This window comes from Pan troglodytes, chromosome 4 (assembly GCF_028858775.2).
Source record: "Pan troglodytes isolate AG18354 chromosome 4, NHGRI_mPanTro3-v2.0_pri, whole genome shotgun sequence".
In the NCBI taxonomy this organism is placed as follows: Eukaryota; Metazoa; Chordata; class Mammalia; order Primates; family Hominidae; genus Pan; species Pan troglodytes.
In genome coordinates, this window is record NC_072402.2 from 41,205,913 (window position 1) to 41,228,581 (window position 22,669).

Genomic DNA, 22,669 nt, shown 5'->3' on the forward strand with positions numbered 1-22,669 from the left:
GTGTTCAGAAATCACAACATTTAACTAAGGGGTTTCTCCACTGGTGCTCTTCTGTATGCAAATTTGAGGTTATCTAAATTGTCAGACTCTGGGACACAGGGTTGTTTTGTATTTAAGTAACATTTTGTATATGAAAAAAAATCTTTGACAGTAATAAAAATAAGCCGAGAAGTCATTTTTTCTGTTAAAAAACCTTACTTGAAAAAGAGAATGAAGAATCACTAATTTCTGTTTTCACACTTTAGTGATATTCTACTTGCCTTTGATCTGTAGTAGTGTGTTTTTGTATAGTGCTGTGTTTTCTAATGTGCTGACATACTACTGGCGATTTGGTAGATATTTTTAGATTATATTCAGGTGAACATTTAAATTATAGGAAATTTAATGCTGATTAGGAAAATGTATAATCTAATATATCAAATTGGTGGTTTCATAGGTCTTAATATTTTTCCCTTTATTGTTGTACCCACATGCAAGTCTTAATAGTTTAGGGTTAATAAAATGTTTCTTAAAAAATGAGTTGAGATTCTGATACATGCTACAACGTGGATGAACTTTGTGACCATTATGTACAGTGACATAAACGTGACACAAAAGGACAGTTATTCTATAATTTCACTTAAAATGTTCCTAGAATAGTCCAATTCGTAGACAGGAAGTAAAATAGAGGTTACCAGGGGGTAGTGGGGGGAAGGAATGGACAGTTAATGTTTAATGGGTACAGACCATGTTTGGGGTGATGAAAAAGTTCTGGAAATGGATAGTGGTGCTGGTTGCACAACATTGTGAGTATACCGAACTGTATACTTAAAAATGGTTAAAATGGTAAATTTTGTTGTGTATATTTTACCACAATTATAAAAGGGGAGCAGGGATGGGATGAGAAGAATGCGTTTTATTTTTTTGTTTTTTTAAGTGAATTGAGAAAAATATTATATAGTGATACGGCACTTGACACTCAGAAAAATGTTGATGGTGGTATGCAAATTACTGAGGTTTGGACAACACTGGGATAGAGGAAAGATCAGTGGACTTAGGGACACCTGTCCTGTGTTCCAGTCTCACCCCTGCCATGACGTAGTAGGGTGGGCCTGTATACCACTCTTAACTAAAGCCTCTTAGGGCCACGCACAGTGGCTCACACCTGTAATCACATAATCACGCTGGAGGCTGAGGCGGAAGGATCGCTTGAACCCAGGAGTTTGAGACCAGCCTGGGCAACCTGGGGAGACCTCATCTCTATAAAAAATACAGACTAGCTGGGTGCGATGGTGTGTGCTTGTGGTCTTAGCTACTTGGGAGGCTGAGGCCAAGACTTCTAAGACTGTTTGCTACCCTAAAGTTCTGTGATTCTGTGTTATGACTTTGGATTCTTTATTTAGATGACCTATTGCTTATTTAATAGAATTTTCTCCTTTTCAGTGATCAATCTAAAATAACATGCGTATTTAGAATTTTAAATATGAAATTAGCATTTAAAATCTTCTAAGAACCATAGTATCATAGTAACAGTAAGTGAAAAAGAAATCACTTGTGAACTTGAACTTGCTGTTCTATCAAACTCTTATGTCCATTTTGTATTCTTTATGCTGCCATATTATTTTTATGTGGTTGTGATTATGCTTTTATAGACAAAGTTTCTGGCAGCAGTCTTCAAATACAAATTTGCATTTCATTCTTTAGATTACAATTGCTCTTAGTAAATGAAAATTTAAATGTGTTTCATCCATACTTTGTTTTGGTAGCTAATATTCAAGTGAATCTTTTGAACTGATTTAAGGAGAATACTATGACATTAATCCTTGAGCCTCATCTAGTCAATGATATGGTATAATAAATGTCTTAGTGCTTTACTTGTATGTTTGAGTCTTTGATACAATTTGGATATTTGATATTAGGAGTCTTGTCCATAAGAGAAGAAAAACAGTTATTACGTTCTGTTTTCCTAGTCATACTACTTCTATCCACTATTGACCATTTGTTTCGTGTTTATAATTTCATCTACAATTTTAGTCTTCATTGGAATTGTTAGGTCTGACTATAGAACATAATGTTATATTTCCTTAGTTTGCTTTTACATATTGAATTTGATAGAAATACAAAGATTTGCCCAAGCTAACAAAGAAGCTTCCTTCACAATAGAGCTACTGTTTTATTTTGTGATCCTTTTCTACCTATAACATCTTACTTGCATAAGCTCCTGGTTGATCTCTCTTGAAATTCATAGGCTTTTGAAAAGTTGGCTGCAAATCTTGTGGTATTACTCCCAAATCATTTCACAAGTTTTTCTTACCTTCTCTTTAATTTAGACATTTACATTTACTAACAGTTGAAATGAATTTGTGCTTTCTGTTTTTAAGTTTTGATTTTTAAAAATCAATTTGATGTAGAAATGTACATATTTATATAAAATTAGGCTCCCAACCATATGTACATCAAGTTTTATTTATTTATTTATTTGTATTTTTTGAGACAGAGTCTCGCTCTGTCACCCAGGCTGGAGTGCAGTGGCACAATCTCGGCTCACTGCAACCTCCACCTCACAGGTTCAAGCAATTCTCCTGCCTCAGCCTCCTGAGTAGCTGGGACTACAGACACGCACTACCACGCCCGGCTAATTTTTTGTGTTTTTAGTAGAGATGGGGTTTCACTGTGTTAGCCAGGATGGTCTCGATCTCCTGACCTCGTGATCCAACCACCTCAGCCTCCCAAAGTGCTGGGATTACAGGCGTGAACCACCGCACCCGGCATGTACATGAAGTTTTAAAGTCCTTAGGACTTAACTTTCAGATTAGGGTAAAAATAGTTCCTCTTATCATCATCATATCTTGAAAATTCAGAAAAACATACTCAGTTATTAACTGTTACAGTGTATGTCAATCCTATCTCTTTTTTTGGTGTTTCTCTGGTATTTCCATTAGATTTTCAGTTTCTTGCCTTCTGATACTTTTGTGATAAAATAAGTTTGAAGGTCATTTCAAAGAGGAAAGTAACTTTTAGTTGATCTTCTGCCTTCCCCTTTATAAAACTGTTTTAAATAAAAATTGAAGAGGTTATTGGGTAAATGCCAACTAGGTAACTTTTAAAACAAGATATTCTATACTAACTTTATACTTCCTTTAAGAACTAATAGCTTAGTATTTGATTTAGATCATAAGTTTATTTTTTGTTTTTATTTTTTTGAGACGGAGTCTCACTCTGTCACCCAGGCTGGAGTGCAGTGGTGCGATCTTGGCTCACCGTACACTCCACCTCCTGCCTCAGCCTCCCGAATAGCTGGGACTACAGGCGTGTACCACCAGCCAGCTAATTTTTTGTACTTTTAGTAGAGACGGAGTTTCACTGTGTTAGCCAGGATGGTCTCCATCTCCTGACCTTGTGATCCGCCTGCCTCAGCCTCCCAGAGTGTCGGGATTACAGGCGTGAGCCACTGTGCCTGGCCCATAAGTTTATTTTTTATTTAATTTTTTATCATGGAAATTTTTCTTTTCTTTTCTTTTCTTTTTTTGTTTTTTTGTTTTTGTTTTTGAGACAAGGTCCCACTGTGTTACCCAGGCTGGCACGATCATACCTCACTGCGTTATTGAACTCCTGGGCTCAGGTAATTCTCTCACCTCAGCCTCCTGAGTAGCTGGGACTACAGGTGCATACCACCATACCCGGCTAATTTTCATATTTTTGTAGAGCCAAGGTCTCACTGTGTGGCCCAGGCTGGTCTTGATCTTCTGAGCTCAAGTGATCTACATCTACCCTCCTTGGCCTCCCAAAGTGCTGGGATTACAGGCATGAGCCACTGTGCCCGGCCTTGTCATTGAAATTTTCAAGAGTAAATAAATCCGGATACTCTCTGCAGTGCATTGACATGTCTCTTAAGTTACTTTTAATTTATATTTTCTTTCCATCTTACTTTTTTTCTATAAACTGCATGTCATATATTTGGAAGAAACTGAGTTATTCTAAACTTGGTTGACTGCATACTTAAGGCATCATTTAACATATTTCTCTAATGGCTTGGTTAGATTTAGGTCTGATTTTCTTGTTGAATCACATCAGGATGCAGTAGGGTTGTCTCACTTTCAGTAACATTGGTTAGCCTGGGTATATAGACCTAACAACAATGACCACGTACGTCTACCAGAAAGCTCATGCAGGAGTGCTTATAGCAGCTTTATTCATAATTGCCAAATATTGGAAATAGCCAAACGTTCATCAGCAGTATAATGGGTAAATTAACTGATAGATGCAACAGTGTTCATGTTTCTCACAGAAGTAGTGTTGAGTGAAGAGAGTTAACACAGTAAAGAGCATACTGAATGATTTCAAATATAAGAAGTTCAAAATGAGCAAAATTAATGTCTCATTTAAAAAAAAGATAGACCAATGAAATAATACTACCTATTAAAAAAGTCTTTTCCCCGCCAAATGAGATGTCTCCATTATTACATACTCAATTTCCATAGGTATGTGTATTTCTATATCTTGTTCCATTTGTTGATTCACATGCCTGTATCACATTGTTTTAATTATAGAAGTTTTGTAAGATGTTTTAATCTCCGACAGGGTGCATTCTTCTAGCTATTTTTGCTTGTCTGTTCTTTCAAATTAATTTTATAATCAACTTTTCTTGCCTCAGGAAAAAATAAAACCTTAAAGGTATTTCATTAGGATTGCATTAAATTAATAGATTATCTTAGGGAGATCCGGTACCTTTATGATGCTGAAGCTTTCTTTCCAAGAACATGGTTTCTCTTTTGTCTTGTTCACTTTCAGGAATGTTTTGTAGTTTTCTTTATATAGATTTTGTGCTGTTTCTGTTGTTGAATTTAAGCCTATTTTGATTTTTGCTGTTGTAAATGAGGTCTTCATCTCTATTTATACTTTCTTTTTCTATTTTTACTTTGCTGTCCCCGCCCCCCTTATTTCTTCTTACTGTTACGTTGTATGTATGAAGACTGGTGTCTTTATGTATGCTAATTTTATGTCCTATTTTACTAAATTTTCTTGTTGCTTGGAATAGTTTTTTCATGGATTCTTTTGAATTTTTCAGTTAAGTATATTATTTGCAAATAATAGATATAGCAATAGCTTCGCTTCTACCCTACTCCCACCCCAGTTATTATGCCTCTAATTGCTTTCTCTTGTCTAATTGGATTGATCATTGCCTACATAATGTTATATAGTAGTGGAGTCCTTGTTTTTCTAATCTTTAGTGTTAAAACCTTTAGTGTTTCCCCATTAAAATCTTGCTTAAAAAAGAGCAACAACAAAAAACCCAGCAAGATAGTCCTGGCACGGTGGCTTAGTGTCTGTAATCCCAGCACTTTGGGAGGTCAAGGCAGAAGAATTGTTTGAGCCCAAGAGTTCAAGGTTACATAGAACAATGATTGCACCAATGCACTTAAGCCTGGGTGACAGAGCAAAACTCTATCTCAAAAAAAAAAAAAAAGAAAAAAGCTATATATATGAGAATTATAATTTATAATATTCATCTATTGCAAACCGTACAATTCAGTGATTTTTGTTTGTTTGTTTGTTTGTGATAGAGTCTCACTCTTTCACCCAGACTGGAGCGCAGTGGTGCAATCTTGGCTCACTGCAACCTCTGCCTCCTGGGTTCAAGCAATTCTCCTGCCTCAGCCTCCCCAGTAGCTGGGATTACAGGCATCTGCCACCATGCCTGGCTAATTTTTGTATTTTTAGTAGAGACGGGGTTTCACCATCTTGGCCAGGCTGGTCTTGAACTCCTGACCTCATGATCCACCTGCCTTGGCCCCCCAAAGTGCTGGAATTACAGGCGTGAGCCACTGTGCCCGCAGTGATTTTTTTTAGATTTTTTTTTTTTGAAATTTATAGGGTTGTGCAACTATCATCACAATCCAATTGTAGAACATTTTCATTATTCCAACAAGTTCTCGTGTCCTTTTACAGTGACTTTTATGTTGAGTGGTTTATGAGAGTATATTTATATGTGTATTTTTGTGTGTATGTACATATAAATATGTCTTATGCCTATGTGACCATATTTGTTATGTAAGGACGTATCTGTTAATTTATTTCATTGCCTGTTTTTAATACAAATGAATAATGTTTGAAAGTTTTCTTTTTGACATGCATGGTTAAATCAGCAGGTTCAAGTTGTATTCTGCGGGCAAAGTGAAACAGAAAAATCTTGTTATAACAAAATATGGCAACATGGTAGTAAAATTTATTTTCTGTGAGTAAAGGAAGATGGCGTTTCATATTCTGAATTGTTTGTTCCATGTTGTTTGTTAAAGAGGATGGCATTCCCTGTGGATATGCTGGAAAATTGCAGCCATGAGGAATTGGAAAATTCTGCTGAAGATTACATGTCAGATTTAAGGTGTGGGGACCCTGAAAATCCAGAGTGTTTTTCTCTTCTCAATATTACGGTAAGGTGTTCTGCAGTGATTGTCATCAATCTTTTCAGTTCAGTTTATACATGAAATAAATATCCTTTTTTAAAAAAATCATTTTAAGTGTTAATCATTAATTTTTGAAATCTTTACAGAAATCTATTCAGTAAAATGGATAAATATTGGTTGATCAGTTTTTAAAAAGAGAAACTCCACAGGTTATTGCTATTTGACTTTATGGCTTTAAAATTATATGTGAGAATACCACCAGTTTTGCTAAGACTGTTTACTATATTTGAGCTGCTTCAGATTTACTTTAGATTTGGAATTTGTGAGTTTAGAAAATTTTTTAATTAAAAAATCAGCAAAACACTAAATTACATATTTTTTGTGCCATGAATCTTTTCTTCCTTTTTCTAAAAAAGTAAAATCAAATTTTCTAGTCAGTAAATTATAATATTTTGTGATAGAAAGATCATTAGACTTGGAACCATTAGAGTTTCACTGTGAACTGTGGTGGACAAATTCCTTAACCTCTCTAGGCCTTAGATTTTTCTTCTGGAGATGACTTAAAGAATTTTTTAAAGTCTTCCCCAGCACCAATATTTTTATAATTCTCTGAATTGTAATGTTATCTCTAAATAGGGAATAAGTGTTGGATTAAATGAAGGCAAAAAAATGTTAAAGGATATTAGTAGCATGTATCTTCCCAGAAAAATTAATTTACTTGACTGCTTTTTTTTTTTTTTTTTTTTTTTTTGAGATGGAGTCTCAGTCTGTTGCCCAGGCTGGAGTGCATTGGCACGATCTTGGCTCACTGCAACGTCTGCCTCCTGGGTTCACGCCATTCTCCTGCCTCAGCCTCCCGAGTAGCTAGGACTACAGGCGCCCACCACCATGCCCGGCTAATTTTTGATATTTTTAGTAAAGATGGGGTTTCACTGTGTTAGCCAGGATGGTCTCGATCTCCTGACCTTGTGATCCGCCCGCCTTGGCCTCCCCAGAGTGCTGGGATTACAGGCGTGAGCCACTGTGCCCGGCCTGCTTTTTTTTTTTTTTTTTTTTTTAACTAGATAATGGAATATCTTCCTCAAGTAGGCTAAATAACAGATGATAAATTATAGTTGTTTTTTAAATGACTTTATGGGCCATATTATAGCTTTGGTTTTTATTCAGATGTGTGGCTAGATACATAATAATATTTATGAAACAACTTTTCATATTTTCCCTAAGACAATAAAATTATTCCAAAAGGGAAGTCTATCTGATTTACTCTTTTTTTAGAGACTAGAAATAATGTCTCCTATAAAATAAATTAAAATTAACATAGGAAATATTTACTACTTTGATAAAAGATTGATTAATGTATTTTCTTAACAGACTGTTCACTAATCTTTATTAATTTGTCATTTCAGATTCCTATTAGCCTGTCAAATGTAGGCTTTGTACCTCTTTATGGTGGAGATCAGACCCAGAAAATTCTTGCTCTCTTTGCACCTGAAGATTCACTGACAGGTCTCTTTTTGCTTAATTTTTATAAGTTAAGGAATTTTTCTCCAAACTGTTAGAAATTTATTTAAAAGGTAGCTACATGAAGGAATTTGGTTTTTTTTTTTAAAGTGTTTCAAATTGTAATTTTATTAAAATGTAATTCTTAATTGCTTATAGCTACATGTTTGATGGATGAATGTCTGCTATCACACTGCTATAAAGAACTTCTTGAGACTGGGTAATTTATAATAGAAAGAGATTTAATTGACTCTCATAGCCAGGCACGGTGGCTCATGCCTGTAATCCTAGCACTTTGGGAGGTCGAGGTGGGTGGATCACCTGAGGTCAGAAGTTTGAGACCAGCCTGACCAACATGGTGAAACCCTGTCTCTACTAAAAATACAAAATTAGCTGGGCATGGTGGCACATGCCTGTAATCCCAGCTACTTTGGAGGTTGAGGCAGGAGAATCGCTTGAACCCAGGAGGTGGAGGTTGTAGTCAGCTGAGATCACACCATTGCACTCTAGCCTGGACAATAAGAGTGAAACTCCATCTCCAAAAAAAAAAAAAAAAAAAAAATTAAAAATTGACTCACAGTTCCGCATGGCTGGGGAGGCCACAGGAAACTTGCAATCATGGCAGAAGGGGAAGCAGGCACGTCTTACATGGTTGCAGGCAAGAGAGAGTGTGTGCGCACGTGTGTGAAGGAGGAACAGTCAAACATTATGAAACCATCAGATCTTGTGATAATGGGACCCCCCACCCCAACCCATGATCGAATCACCCTCTACATGTAGGAATTGTGGGGATTACAGTTCAAGATGAGATTTGGGTGGGGATGTAGCCAAACCATATCAGTGAAATAAAAATGGTATAAATGAGGCTACAAAGTACAATATTACTATTTGGTAAGATTTATATAGATACTCTTAAATATAAAGTATATGGATACTTTATAGTACAATATGGCCTTATTAAGTCTAAAAGTGTACTTTAAAACTCAAGTGTTAATGATTATTTATTCTATTTTAGCTGTGGCACTTTACCTTGCTGATCAGTGGTGGGCTATTGATGATATTGTGAAAACATCTGTTCCTTCAAGAGAGGGGCTTAAGCAGGTAACAAGATCCTCTAATTTTGAGTGTTTCTTTTGAGGCCATTTCACAGTGTTTCCTGTAAACAGTGATAGTTTTTGAGCTCTTCCCCATTTAAAAATAATCAGGTTATATTAAACCCTAGAATTTCATTCTTAAGATGAAGCCAGCATTCAGGTTGGGCTTCCTCCATTTTTATGTGATTCTATAAGTATCTGAGATTGGGTGAGGAAGAATGAATACCTATGGGTTAGTTGAGCTTTGGCTACCTTTATCCACGTTAGCTTCTGATTTTCTTATTTGATAGGGGAAAAGCTAGTTCCCTTTGTGTGATTGTTTAGCTTCTGTCTCTAGGAGAGACTGACCAGGAAACTTGTTTATTAGTAGGGCCTCTTTAGGTGGTCTATATAGTGTTCCTAACAGTGGAATGACCAGGTTCAGGAGAGAGCAAGCTTCCAACCTCGGCAGGGTTATAGTAGAAGGCAGCCAGCTGAAGAATGTTGCAGGAAGGAAGCTGGTTTTCATGCTAGAGATGAAAGGGTTTAAGAGACATCTCTGGTGCTCTAGTTATTGGAGGATAAATAGGACAGGGTATGGAAAATCCATAGAAACCAAGATGTAACATATTTGAGGAGGCAGGGCATAATAAAAAAAAGATGAAATCTTTGGTGGCTGGAAGAGTGAGATTTATAATAATATTGGAGAAATAGGAAACTGACTTGGTAGAAGTGCATTAGACTTTGCTTACTTAAAAAGAATACTGACTTTTTGGAGAAGCAGTACTATTCATTAATTAAGTATAGAGTGTCTTGTTAATCCTAAAAGAAAGAGACCCTTAATGAGGATCATGAATTTTTTTTTTTTTTTTTGGGATGGAGTTTCGCTCTTGTCACCTAGGCTGGAGTGGGGTGCTATCTCTGTTCACCACAACCTCAGCTTCCTGGGTTCAAGCGATTCTCCTGCCTCTGTCTCCCGAGTAGCTGGGATTACAGACATACGCCACCATGCCCGGCTAATTTTGTATTTTTAGTAGCGACGACGCTTCTCCATGTTGGTCAGGCTGGTCTCGAACTCCCGACTTCAAGTGATCCACCTGCCTCAGCCTCCCAAAGTGCTAGGATTACAGACATAAGCCACCACGCCCAGCCAACAGGAGAATGAATTTAACAGAAATATATATGTGTCTTGATATTCTTCCTTTAGAACACTTCTAGGATAGGCCAACTCTGTAAAAACTTGTCAGATTCACAGGGTTCCAGCTACTGTTCATTTTTTTTGTGGGTAGTTGAACCAGTCAGAAGAAACAAGGAAAGCATATCAAGAAATTTTGATCCTGTTACTCCAATTCACAGAAAAGCAAAACTTGATGCTTGCTTAAAGGGGCAGTGGCAGCAGGAAAAAAAGAAACTGAAGAAACTTGCAGGTTACTAGGGTGTTTTTATTTCTTCCCTTTGAGTTGGGAACTTTGAAAGAGATGGGAGGATAAGAGAATAATGCACTTAGTATTATTAAGTATTAGTAACTTTTGGATATTGCATTAATTCTTCAGTGTGTCTTAAGATTCCCAAAGTGGTAGGCCCATCCGCTGAAGGCTCGGAGAATGTGTGTACCTGGTTATCTGCCAGTCTGATAAGAAACTTTGAACAAAAACTGAAGGGGAGGAGGGAATTATATCCCTGCATAAAGCTGTAAAATTGGAGGAGTAGATAGCAATAAAGGAGTATAATGTGTTCTCAGGAACAGTTCTGATAGTGAAAAAGAAGTATGTATGTCAAGAAAATAAGCATTCTGATGTGTTTTAACATGACTGAGGTTTGGCATATTATAGATATGAAGGCTAAAGGACGGAGAAGGAGAAGGGAAAATCTTAATATGATGGTATATTGTAGCTTTTGCTGTTCAAGTGGAGAAACTATGAAACCTCCAGATTTGGATTGGGAAAAGAGGAGGAATCAAAACCAAAAATAAGACTACAACTATGTGGACTCTTTCAGCCTTAGTTACCTTAGGGACAACATTCCCTCTTTTTTTTTTTTTTTTTTTTGACACAGGCTTACTGACACCCAGGCTGGAGTGCAGTGGCATGATCTCGGCTCACTGCAACCTCTGCCTCCCGGGTTCAAGCAATTCTCCTGCCTTAGCCTCCCGAGTAGCTGGGACTACAGGTGTGTGCCACCTTGCCCAGCTAATTTTTGTATTTTTAGTAGAGATGCGGTTTCGCCATGTTGGCCAGGCTGGTTTCGAACTCTTGACCACAAGTGATCCACCTGCCTTGGCCTCCCACAGTGCTGGGATTACAGGTGTGAGCCACCACTCCTGGCCTATGTTCCCTCTTAAATAGAGAAATCAGTGAAGGGGGACTGCTATTCCAGTCAAATCCTGGCCAGTAAGGAAAAATTGGTTGGTAAAGTTACAGAAGGGTGTAACCCTTTTTGTACTTAACAAACACTTAACTTGGAGCAAGTTGACTTTATTTTTATAAACCTCTCTGTACCTGGAAACTGATGCTCAATTATATGGACGGGAGGTCCTCAGTAGTATGCTGCGAGACTTTGTCCATTGTGTCCTTCATTTTGTCAGTGACTTAGAGGCATGCTTATCAATTCTGCATGTCACTGTGCTGAATGGAGGAGCTAATCTGTGAAGGGCAGAATTAAAAAACAAAGAGAAAGATCTAACATAATAAAATTAAATAGGGAGAAATGTAATACCTATAGGTTCAAAAAATTAACTGTACACCATGAACACCAAACTGAAACAACAGTACGTATGAAAAAGTATTGGGCTTTAATTAATTAGCAGTAAAATCCAGATAAGCAAAAAAGCTAATAAAAACTTTGTTTATATAGAAAAGCCCCATTGTCTCAGCAGCACCTTCAAAATATCTTCATGAAATCCACATCCCGAACATGAAGAGAGATGTTATGGATCTGGAACAATTTCAAGAGAGAGAGCACTGAAATGGCAAGAGTACCCCAAATTGTGTTAGATTAGCCTTTTCCTTCATTTATAACCATGTTTAACGTTGCTGTGAAATTTAGGGGAACATCATGGCTCTATCTTCAAATATTTATAGGCTATGTGGCTGCAGAATATCAAAATATAGTCTTTGAGAAATAGATTTCAGCTCTGAATAAGGAAGAATTGTTGTTGGTCAGAACTGTGGGTTCAAGGAAGGAATGGGTTGTCTTGGAAGCTATTGCTAGTCGGCTGCTATTTCCTATGTTTGTTATGTGAGATCCCCTGCCAGGGGTATTTTTGAGAGTAGTATATGTATATGGTCAATCTTTTCTCTATCCACTAAACTAATTAGAGCCTGAAGTTGTTTTAAGAGACCTGGGGGAATATAGGCTTATGTACAGATTTTTTTTTTTTTTTTTTTTTTTTGAGACACAGTCTCACTCTGTCGCCCAGGCTGGAGTGCGGTGGTGCAGTCACAGCTCACTGCAACCTCAACCTCTTGCGCTCAAGTGATCTTCCCCCTTTAGCGTCCCGAATAGCTGGGACTACAGGTGTGCTCAGCCATACCTGGCTAACGTTTGTATTTTTTGTAGAGACGGGTGGGTTTTGCCATGTTGCCCGGGCTGGTCTCAAACTCCTGAGCTCAAGCGATCCACCCACCTCAGCTTCCCAAAGTGCTGGGATTACAGGCATGAGTCCCCGTACTGGCCTGTGTATCAGGAACACCTCACTATTTGATATCAGAAAGTTCTGAGTGTTGGTGTGGTCCCTGTGACCATGTAGCCCTGTGTGTAGGAAGTGAGACTCTGTTTCTGTTCTATTACTGCCCTAAGTATGTTTTTATTAGACTTCTTTGGTATCCCCGTCTTTGTTGACAGCAAAGATAGGGCTATTAAATGAACATTTTACCAGGAAAAGATGAGACGCATTTCTTTCCCAAGAGTGTAATTATGGCTTCCCTCACCAAATGATGTAATTGTTCTTAAAGTGTTCAGGGGATAACACTAAGCTGCCTTCTGCCTTTTTTTTTTTTTTTTAATGTGGAGACTGAAAAGCAGTTGAAGTAGTTCACTATAGTGAGGGCTGTGATTAGGGTTGGTAAGACCCTGGATCTGGGCAGCTGGAAGCAGAAAGAAGATGGTGAGTGCTGAAAGACATGCTCGGGATTGGTACATTGGGGACCTGTTTTTTGCCCGATTTAGAATTTTGTTGAAAGGCAGTATTCTATGCATAATATGTGTGTGTGGAAATGGATTGTAATCTATGTGAATGATTAGTCTCATCTCTGTGGTAATAAAATGTTCTGCAAATTGTTTTGAATGCATTTGAAGTGCTTTGAATTCCAGTATGAGGTATGGGAGCAGGGAGCAAAGTAAATAGCATCTTGCGATTGATGCATATTATAACTGCTGTGCCTGGTGTTTGACTCTCTTTGTAGGTGAGCACTCTTGGGGAGAGAGTGGTTCTGTATGTTCTGAATCGAATTATTTATAGAAAACAGGAAATGGAGAGAAATGAGATCCCATTCCTGTGTCATAGCAGTACTGATTATGCTAAGATTCTGTGGAAGAAAGGAGAGGCCATTGGGTTTTATTCAGTTAAGCCTACAGGTGAGTCTTTAAAAGTTATTTAAACTGTGTATTATGGAAATCTCTATTTTAGACCCCTCCAACTGTATCAATATCTCTGTTAAATTAATCTCTAGCATGCAAATTGAGGTGATTTTAATTAGTATTTCTTGGGAGTACTTTGATTCTACCATCCTATGACAGTGAGGATTGTTGGGAAAGTGTTTTGAAAAAACAAAATAAAAATAAACATTTGATCCCGAAGAAGATTTCTCCATATATATGGAGACACAGTTGTACGTTGAACCTCATATTTGTCTATCTTCTAGCCCTCACGTTTCCAAAAGTTGTTGTTTACTTTGATTCCTGTTGCTGTTACTGTTACAGGTTCCTTCTAAAACCCCAGTCTACCTGTGGCCCAAATGCATAGCCTGTTTATGCATAGCACACCTCATTCAGCCTGACATATGAAAGGGCAACTTGGCTAATTACCAAGAAAAACAAAATGCTTTAATATATTTAGTAAATACAAACAGCTTTGAAATTGTTACTCTAAAGTTTGGGTTTCTGATCGTAAGAGCCAACTATACCCTATCCTTAAAAAATAGTGCAACCTCATACCTGCTTTACCTGTACTCCCATTCATTCAGCTCCCTAGAGCAGCTGGAGCCAGGAAGCTCTAACCTACTTACTCTGTGTGCACATACAACCCACACCTTGTGACCATCAAAGAACAAAGTCTGCCTTGTTTTGTACCTTGACCAAAAGACCTTTCACAGAGAATACACTTAGTTTCTTTTTATTTCCATTTCAGATTTTCCAAACTTAGTTCTTCTGGTCACATCCAGTCTAAAGATCCTACCAAATTCACTGCTGATCTAATGAACAGTTGTGACTGATACCTTGATCCCATAATTAGTACACATTTGTGATGAGAATTAGTGCGTATAGTCCATAAAAGGAAGGTCATTTTTTCCCAAGAATAAAAAACTGATGTGCAGTTTAAAATGGTTTTTCTTTAGGTAAATACTTTGGGTGCCCTTTATTGTCTCTGTTCTTGTATAAATTTGAAATAGAACCAGTAACTTTTGTAACTTCAGAAAAATACTGATTATACATGAGGAGAAAGAGTTTTCAATGGAAATTTAGTGTGCATTGCAGAGAAGACATCACTTTGTTGTTTTTAAATGTTTTAATGTTTGCAGTTGGGGTGTGAATTAATTGCTTTGTGATTTATTTTATATAAGGCAATTCCTGTGGGAATTGGAGGCTTTTTGTTTCTAATACTGGCTCCAGGGGAGTTTCCTACCTGATAGACATTTGGAGCACAACTAGTTTATACTTTTGTATTGAGGGCTTCTTTCTATGAAAGACACACAAAGGCACAGCCTTCCTATTTAGTGTTTCTGATCAGTATTTAACTGCAGGAGTGTGCTCTTCTTATTATGCATGTTGAGGCTCCTTCTCTGGCACCTAGCCTCTATTTCTGCTTGTTCTGGTAGTTAACTATTTTATAGCATTGAGTTTCCAGGTGCTACTGTATCTGCCACTTTTAGTCCCTTCCATATATCTCTAATTGTCTTACATCTTTACTATTTTAGTTCTTTCCCCGTTGTACCAGATAACAATGGAGTTAAGTGGGCTTATACTAGCCTTTGAATCAGTAGCCATTTAATTCAGGCTGGAAGTGTTTTTTCTACAAAGGAAACCTAAACATAATTTAAATATTTTAGAGAAATTGTCCAGAACAAATACTAAACACCTTGTGATGGAAGTATTTCTGATGTGTGTGTGTGTGTGTGTGTGTGTGTGTGTGTGTGTGTGTGTATATATATATATATATATATGTTTATATATATAAAGTATATAAACATACAAAGTATGTATTTATATAAACATATTTCATATATATACTGATACATATGTAATACTTTTTTCTACACTAGTAGCAAAAAGATAAAATCTTTATTAAGAAAATTTGTAGTTGAATGAAAGTCTTGTGAAATCATTTATTATTTATGATTTTTAAAATAGCAAATAAGTTTATGGGGCTATTAGGACATAGAATAGCCTTGATAGAAAAAGGAGACTTTGTTTATGAGGTCAAATTCTCTTACAGTACAATGAAATTCAAGAAACTATATAAATTCTTCTTTGCCTGAAATAGATCACTGTGAGAGACTTACAGTTTGTTTGTTTTTTGGGTTAGGTAGATAGTTTTCTTATAAAGATATTTGCGTTTTTTTGGTTGTTTTTTTTCTACTGTTATTTTAATGTAGTGAGCTCATTTCTTTAAGGTGTATTTCATTTTTTCTCATTATTTATATGATGTTTTATATTTTCAAACAATTCTGCAGAAGCACCAAATGTTTCAAACCTAGTCTTTCAAATGAAGTAAAAAAAAATTTTAAATTAGTGTTTATTTTGCAGTTGAAGGAAAGCTTCAGAAAATAGTTGCTTGTGGTTCCTGAATTTATCTTAATTTATTGGTAAAATAAGTTTTTACTTCCTTGACTAACAGTTGTTTACTTAACGTAATTGATTCTTTCATCAAATATTTTTGAAAAAGAACATTGAGTGAGATTGAAGGTATTGTCACTGATTTCAAGTCATGGTTAATTCTTGAGATCTGTCCGTGTCTCATAATGTTTTTGGTTATGATGGCTGGTTCAAATCTGTGCTTAAGCTCTAGGGAGGAAGCAGAACAAAGCAAAATGATTTATAACTTGACGTATACCACACTCCTCACAAGTCGAGGACAGTGAAAGGATTCATAAGAAATTTGAAAATACACAGATTGAATATCTCTAATCTGAAAATTTGAAATCCAAAATGCTCCAAAATTTGAAACATTCTGAGCGCCAACAAGACCCTCAAAGGAAATGCTTGTTGGGGCATTTCAGATTTTGGATGTTTGGATTAGGGTTGCCCAACAAGTAAGGAAAATGCAAATATTCCAACATTCCCCCCAAAATCTGAAATCCAGTCACTTCTGGTTCTCAGCATTTTGGGTAAGGGTTATTCAATCTGTACCTTAGTTACTCTCTATTCTTTTTCATTTGCATACCTCAAGACTGCTGATGAGTTTGAGTTTGAAGAAATTATTAATGAAATAATTGGGACAGCTTTTTCAGACAAGTCAATCTATTCTTTAGAAACTTCGCTATTTAGTCTACTGTACAACTCAGAAATTATCTTAAGACAAAATCTAATATTAGTATCAAAGAGATTTTGGGTTTTGTTATAGTATTGCTATTAACTTGTAAGTTGTGTAGCAGTCTTTTTTTGGCTTTTACTTTTCTCCTTTAAATAAGGGAATTAGGCTTGACCACAGATGATCATTGAGACTTCTTTTGGCTCTAAAGTTTTCTGAATTCTGTGGTTAGAAGTGGGGACTGTCTGTGGGCAGAAATCCTTGGTCTCAGGTCTGGCTTTCAAAAGAAAAGTTGAATTTAAGAGAAAGGTTGTTAAGTTGAAAGCCTACGATAGATAGTAAAGGAAGATTTATTTCTTGGAGTCTTGAGAAGAGAAGATTCAATAAGAGTAAATGCAGGTAGTGTTTTGTCATCAAAGCCCCAGTGTATGACCCTGAGACATTATGCTATATAGGAATAAAGATTATTTCTCAATAGGCGAAATTATGAAAATGCAAAACTCTTCAGCTACTCATTTATATATCAATATTTTGGGTCAAATGCTTTTATGATTTATTCTTAGTAGGTTAATTTTCAGACATTATAGTTTCAAGTTTGGGCATTATCTTGTTATTCCTTAAATACAGACTGTAAAAATTATGTATTCCCTGTTTAAAAAAAAATAGATATGTGATGTATAGTCATGGTGACAGGTACATGATCTATAGTGAACTGGGATATATGCAGTTTTTTTGAATAACATTTCTAAGGCTAGGAATTATTTAATGATAGTTCCTAATAGTAGACACCCGTTGCATTGTATTTCTCATAATCTCCTGTGTCTATTGGCACCTTCCCCACAATCCACTGGGATAGTTAGTATTTTTTTCTGTAGTTGTCATTATTGCTTAGTGGGATTAGAGCACATCTTCACAGGATCCATAGTTAACAGTCCCTCTACTTATCAAGTTTGGTTTTCATTATCCTTGTCAGTTTTTTAGGCTTGTAGCAACAGATCATGACTAGTAATAAAAGATATTTATTGAGCACATCATGTTCGACATTGAAGAGTTATAGTTTACTTCTTTCTTTTCCTATATTATAGGTAGTTTTATAGTAATCTGTAATCCTAAAGTCAAGTTGCAAGTGCCCCATCATCAAGGGCTTCTCTTTCCTCTCTTTTTATGTTGTTGTGTGAGGGGGATTCTTATCTAGGTAAATGGAATTATTTAATTTTTCTAATATTGTGCTGTTTACTTTTTCCTAATGACCATTAGATTAACAAAGTTGATACAGTAATTACTTTTGGTAGAACATTCAAAATGCTACCACCTTAGGGAATAAATCATTAAGTGATCTGTATTTTATTCCCCATATTTCTTTTTTTTTGAGATGGAGTCTCACTCTGTCACCAGGCTGGCTGGAGTACAGTGGCACGACCTCGGCTAACTTCAACCTCTGCCTCCTGGGTTCAAGCGATTCTCTTGCCTCAGCCTTCTGAGTAGCTGGGGTTACAGGCACGTGCCATTACGCCCGGCTAATTTTGTATTTTTCATAGAGATGGGGTTTCACCATGTTGGTCAAGCTGGTCTCGATCTCCTGACCTCAGATGATCCACCTGTCTTGGGCTCCCAAAGTGCTGGGATTATAGGCGTGAGTCACCACGCCTGCCGGGCTTCTTGTAGAGGGTCGTTTAATTATTTTTTTGAGCTAGGGTCTTGCTCTGTTGCCCAGGCTGGAGTGCAGTTGCGCAATCATGGCTCACTACAACCTCAACCTCCTAGGCTCAATTGATCCACCTGCCTCAGCCTCTCAAGTATTTTAGTTTTCTATTTAAGGAAGGAAATCTTGCTATTACTTTTCTTTGTACCTGTGTTTATATAACTTAATTCATAAAACACGGGCTTAGCAACAAATAGAGATTAGATCTGTGTCATAGGAAAATGACAAATTATTGCCTATCTTGGACCTGCGTGGTGCCTTGCATTCACAAGAAACCATAGATGCTAAATCCACAAATACCTTTATCTTATGGCATGGCACTAAAGACTTAAAGGAAAGCACTTGATGAAAGATAATAGAAAATGTTCATGGTTGCAAAATCAGATATTTTATAGTCGTTCCGTTTGAGTACTTCATGTGTAACAAAAACTTACCTGCAAAAATAGTTTATAAAAGGATGAAAACTGCAGAGAAAGCCTTTTTATGACACAGAAGGGAGCGTAAAAGAAGAAAAAATTGTTCTATACTGAGTTTTACAATAATTGCTATACTAAGTGTTATGTAATATTTTTAGTTTATTCAGGACACCATTCAAAATTCATTGACCTCAGGCGTAGAACTTTGTATTCAAAGTCTGTATAAGTCATACATGTACTCTTGCAAACTTTTCTCAGAATTTTATAGTGAAAATTTGGATGGCATGTTGAGGAGTTTATATTGCTAGTGGTAGGCAGGGTGTGGCTATAGTGCTAATGCTTTGGTTAAAGAGGGTGGGTTGAACACGTGCCTCAGCCTCTACTCTCTCTTGCAACACCACCAGAATGACACCAAAGACATTTTTAAACAGCTTAAATCCCACATGACGAAGTGAATAAGAGGGGAGTGTAACAGCAACAAAACTTTATAATCTGGGAAAAGGGTAGATTATGTAGTAACTGAATCCTAAGATGCCATTGCCCGAGGCAGGAAGCACCACATTTATATTTTAGAACCTTTAAAAAGTTCAGTCATTATAACACTAGCTACTTCTGGGAGGTGGAGCTTTAGAAAAGGATTGGCTGAAAGTTCCTTCCCTAATGCAGCACAGCTGGACAGTTACCCCAGCCTTGCTCTGGGAAAAGACATGCTCCTGGGGGCACATGAAGACTTTCAGGTATGGTGGCAACATTTGTGTTAGGGAATAAATTATCTTCCTTCTCCCATTTTACAAAATGAAGGTATATCTTTCATCTAACCTTTATCTTGCTAATCTGGAGTTGTAAAAAGGTCTGGAAGTCCCACTTTAAAAAAAGAAAAAAGAAGGCAGGGAGAGGCCTCTAAATAGTTTTGTGGTAGTGTAAAAGTGACTGGATATAATTAGATGATATTCTTTTGTAAGTCAGGTGGTTTCTATTTGTTTTCAACAAAAATGAAAGAGGATTTGAGTTGTGTTTAATAATGCCAGATTATTAAAGATAATTTTTTATAATAGATCACTGTGTGATATGTGGCACATAACTAAGGACACTTACATTGCTATAACGAAGGGTTTTCTGGTTCCTTCTTATTTGAACAAGGTTCTTAAGCACTTATATCTATAAAAATAAAAAAATAGGAATAGGATTAATGCTGAACTTTGTCTCATTCTGGTAGTAAGTAATTCATGAACTCATAAACCAATTAAAAAATGATACACTCCAGGCCAGGCATGGTGGCTCCCATCTGTAATTCCAGCACTTTGGGAGGCCAAGGTGGGCAGATCACCCGAGGTCAGGAGTTCAAGATGAGCCTAGACGACATGGTGAAACTCTGTCTGTACAAAAAAAAATAGAAAAATTAGCCGGGCGTGATGGCGGGTTCCTGTAATTCCAGCTACTCAGGAGGCTGAGGTGGGAGAATCGCTTCAACCCGGGAGGTGGAGGTTGCAGTGAACCGAGATTGCACCATTGCACTCCAGCCTGGGTGACAGAGACTCCATCTCAAAAAAAAAAAAAAAAAGATAAGCTCCATCTATTTCATTAACAGTTGTATTTAAAATAATATTTGGTTTTATTTTGCTTAGTAATTAGTTTTCCCGATATATGTGTTTTGATTTGTTGTATACTAATATAATAATTATAATAATTCCAAATTTCTTTTGGATCAATACTTAGAACATTAGGATCACAAGATATTTTTAGAATTTATATACAAATATATTCTTGTAGAGAAAAATGATTGGATAATCAGTAAACTTCCATGCATAAAAATATTACATCAGGATAACATTCTGTGGAATAAATATCATAGAAATATTAGTGCAAGGAGAAGAAGGAACAGTGTAAAACTGTGTTAAGGAATAGTTTGTTCAGTGGATGGTAACAGTTATCACATTGATTATAGTTTCTAGAGTCCATTTGATACATATAAAAGAAGGATGTAATAGTTTTGTTTTTCTTTAAGTCAATGTTATTTATTAACTGCAAAGGGAAAAATGGTAAATTTACACAGAGAAACCTGGCAGGTACCATGTTAACCAACAGATTATGGTTAACATCACTAGTAATAAGACATATCAGCATCATGTATCCCATGATATATGATGTACTGAGAAGGACACAGTATCATTCTGTAGCATTTTTGCCCAGAATTTATGATCTCAGTTCATTCATGAGAAAACATTAGACAAAGCCAAATTAGGAGAGTTATTCTATAAAGTAACTGACAATCAGCCATAGTGTCAAGGTTATGAGTGACAAGGGGAGATGGAGGAATTATCAAAGACCAGAGTTTAGGGATATATTAAACTAAATGCAGGAAGGAATTCTGGATTGGATTCTGAAACAGAAAAGAACATTAGTGGAATGATGTGTGAAATTTGAATAAAGTCTGTAGTTTAGCTAACAGTATTATAGCAATGTTAATTTCCTGGTTTTGATAATAGTATTTTGGCTATGTAGGATGTTAACATTAGGGTGAAGGGTATATGGGAGCTCTTTGTAATGTTTTTGTGACTTTTCTATAAGTCTACAATTGTTTTTAAAATAGTTTTTTAAAAGTCAACAATATGTCAGAAATAACATCTTCTGTAATTACTGATTGAAACTTAGATGAAAATTTTTAGATATCACAAGGATGTGTGAATATATGGTATTTCAAAATTATTTTATGGCTACATGAGCAAAAATGTCTCCTTTGAGGAGTTTGACCAGGCCAAAAGAAAAAAGAAACTAAAAATACCAATATAAATGGTTCCCCTAGGAAAGGCTCCAGCCATATCATCCTGCTGTGAGGTCCATTGCCAGCAAGCCCCACCATACACACAGAGCTTCTAATTAGCTTTTTAATATCTCATTCTTAATTATGAACAGATAGTCATAGGTAAGGAAGGCCACTGATGTGAAAAATGGTGATTAAAGCAAAAGAGAGTAAAAGAGATTTGGAGGAGAAGACAATGCAAAAAATGTGGCCCTTAAAATTTTTGGAAAAGTTAGTCATTGCATTTATGAAATAAGAACAAGAATGTTCACAGAGCTCTTAGAAACTAAAACAAATCCAATAGAGTTGGAGGAGGTTGATCAGAAAGGAGTGCAGAAACAACAAAAAACAAACCTAAATTATGGTAAATAGGAAGAGACGATAAAATTAGAGGGATTATTTAAATAATACATGTTTCAGGAGGAGAGAACAAATTGGAGGAGAAAAAATCACCAATAAAATAATTCACTAACATTTCTCAGAACTGTAGAACACACATTTCCAGATTAAAAGGGCCCATTGAGCATCCATCACAATGAATTAAGATACACTCATACCAAGATTATTGTGAAATTTCAGAGCATCTGGAATAGAGAAAAGATTTTGAAAGCCTCCATAAAGTGAGAGAATGATTTAGACAAAAGATCAAGAATCAAAACGTTACTAGAGTTCTCAACAGCAACATGAATACTAGAAGTGGAATAATGCCTTTAAGATACCAAGGGTAAAGTGATTTCCAGTGTGTTCTGTGCCCCGTCAAATTAATAAAGAGTGAGAGTGAAAGAAGGAAATTTCTAGACTGTCAGTCTTAAAACAATTTACCTTTTATATACCCCTTTTCTGGAAGTGAGTAGAGTTTGTGCTCTCCTAAGATAAAGAAAATCAAGAAGGAAAGATGGGATCGGGAAACTAAGAGAGAAAAGAAAGGAGATCCAACATCACAGCTATGTCAGTTGTGGAGCTGCTCTTTGTTAAAACCACTAGCTTTATGTGGCTGTTGAAGTTAAATTTTAAAATTCAGTTTCTCAGTCATGCTGGCCACATTTTAAGAGCTCAATGGCCACATGTGACTAGTGGCTACTGCATTGGACAGAGTAGATACAGAACT

At 36.4% G+C, this 22,669-nt stretch overlaps 1 protein-coding gene across 13 annotated transcripts in view; it reads left to right on the top strand.

Moving 5' to 3' along the window:
• Window positions 1-22,669, top strand: part of FAM169A (family with sequence similarity 169 member A) — an 89,766-nt gene that overhangs the window by 19,077 nt on the left and 48,020 nt on the right. For 5 of the 13 annotated variants that reach the window (XM_517703.9, XM_009449020.5, XM_063810366.1 and 2 more), the window contains exons 2-5: window positions 6,276-6,410; window positions 7,790-7,889; window positions 8,899-8,984; window positions 13,360-13,531. In XM_517703.9, the coding sequence (XP_517703.7) occupies window positions 6,279-6,410; window positions 7,790-7,889; window positions 8,899-8,984; window positions 13,360-13,531 (490 nt within the window). In that variant the 5' untranslated portion in view covers window positions 6,276-6,278. The remainder of the gene's footprint in view (window positions 1-6,275; window positions 6,411-7,789; window positions 7,890-8,898; window positions 8,985-13,359; window positions 13,532-22,669) is intronic. The other 8 variants (XM_063810371.1, XM_063810370.1, XM_063810372.1 and 5 more) reach the window with 3 other exon arrangements.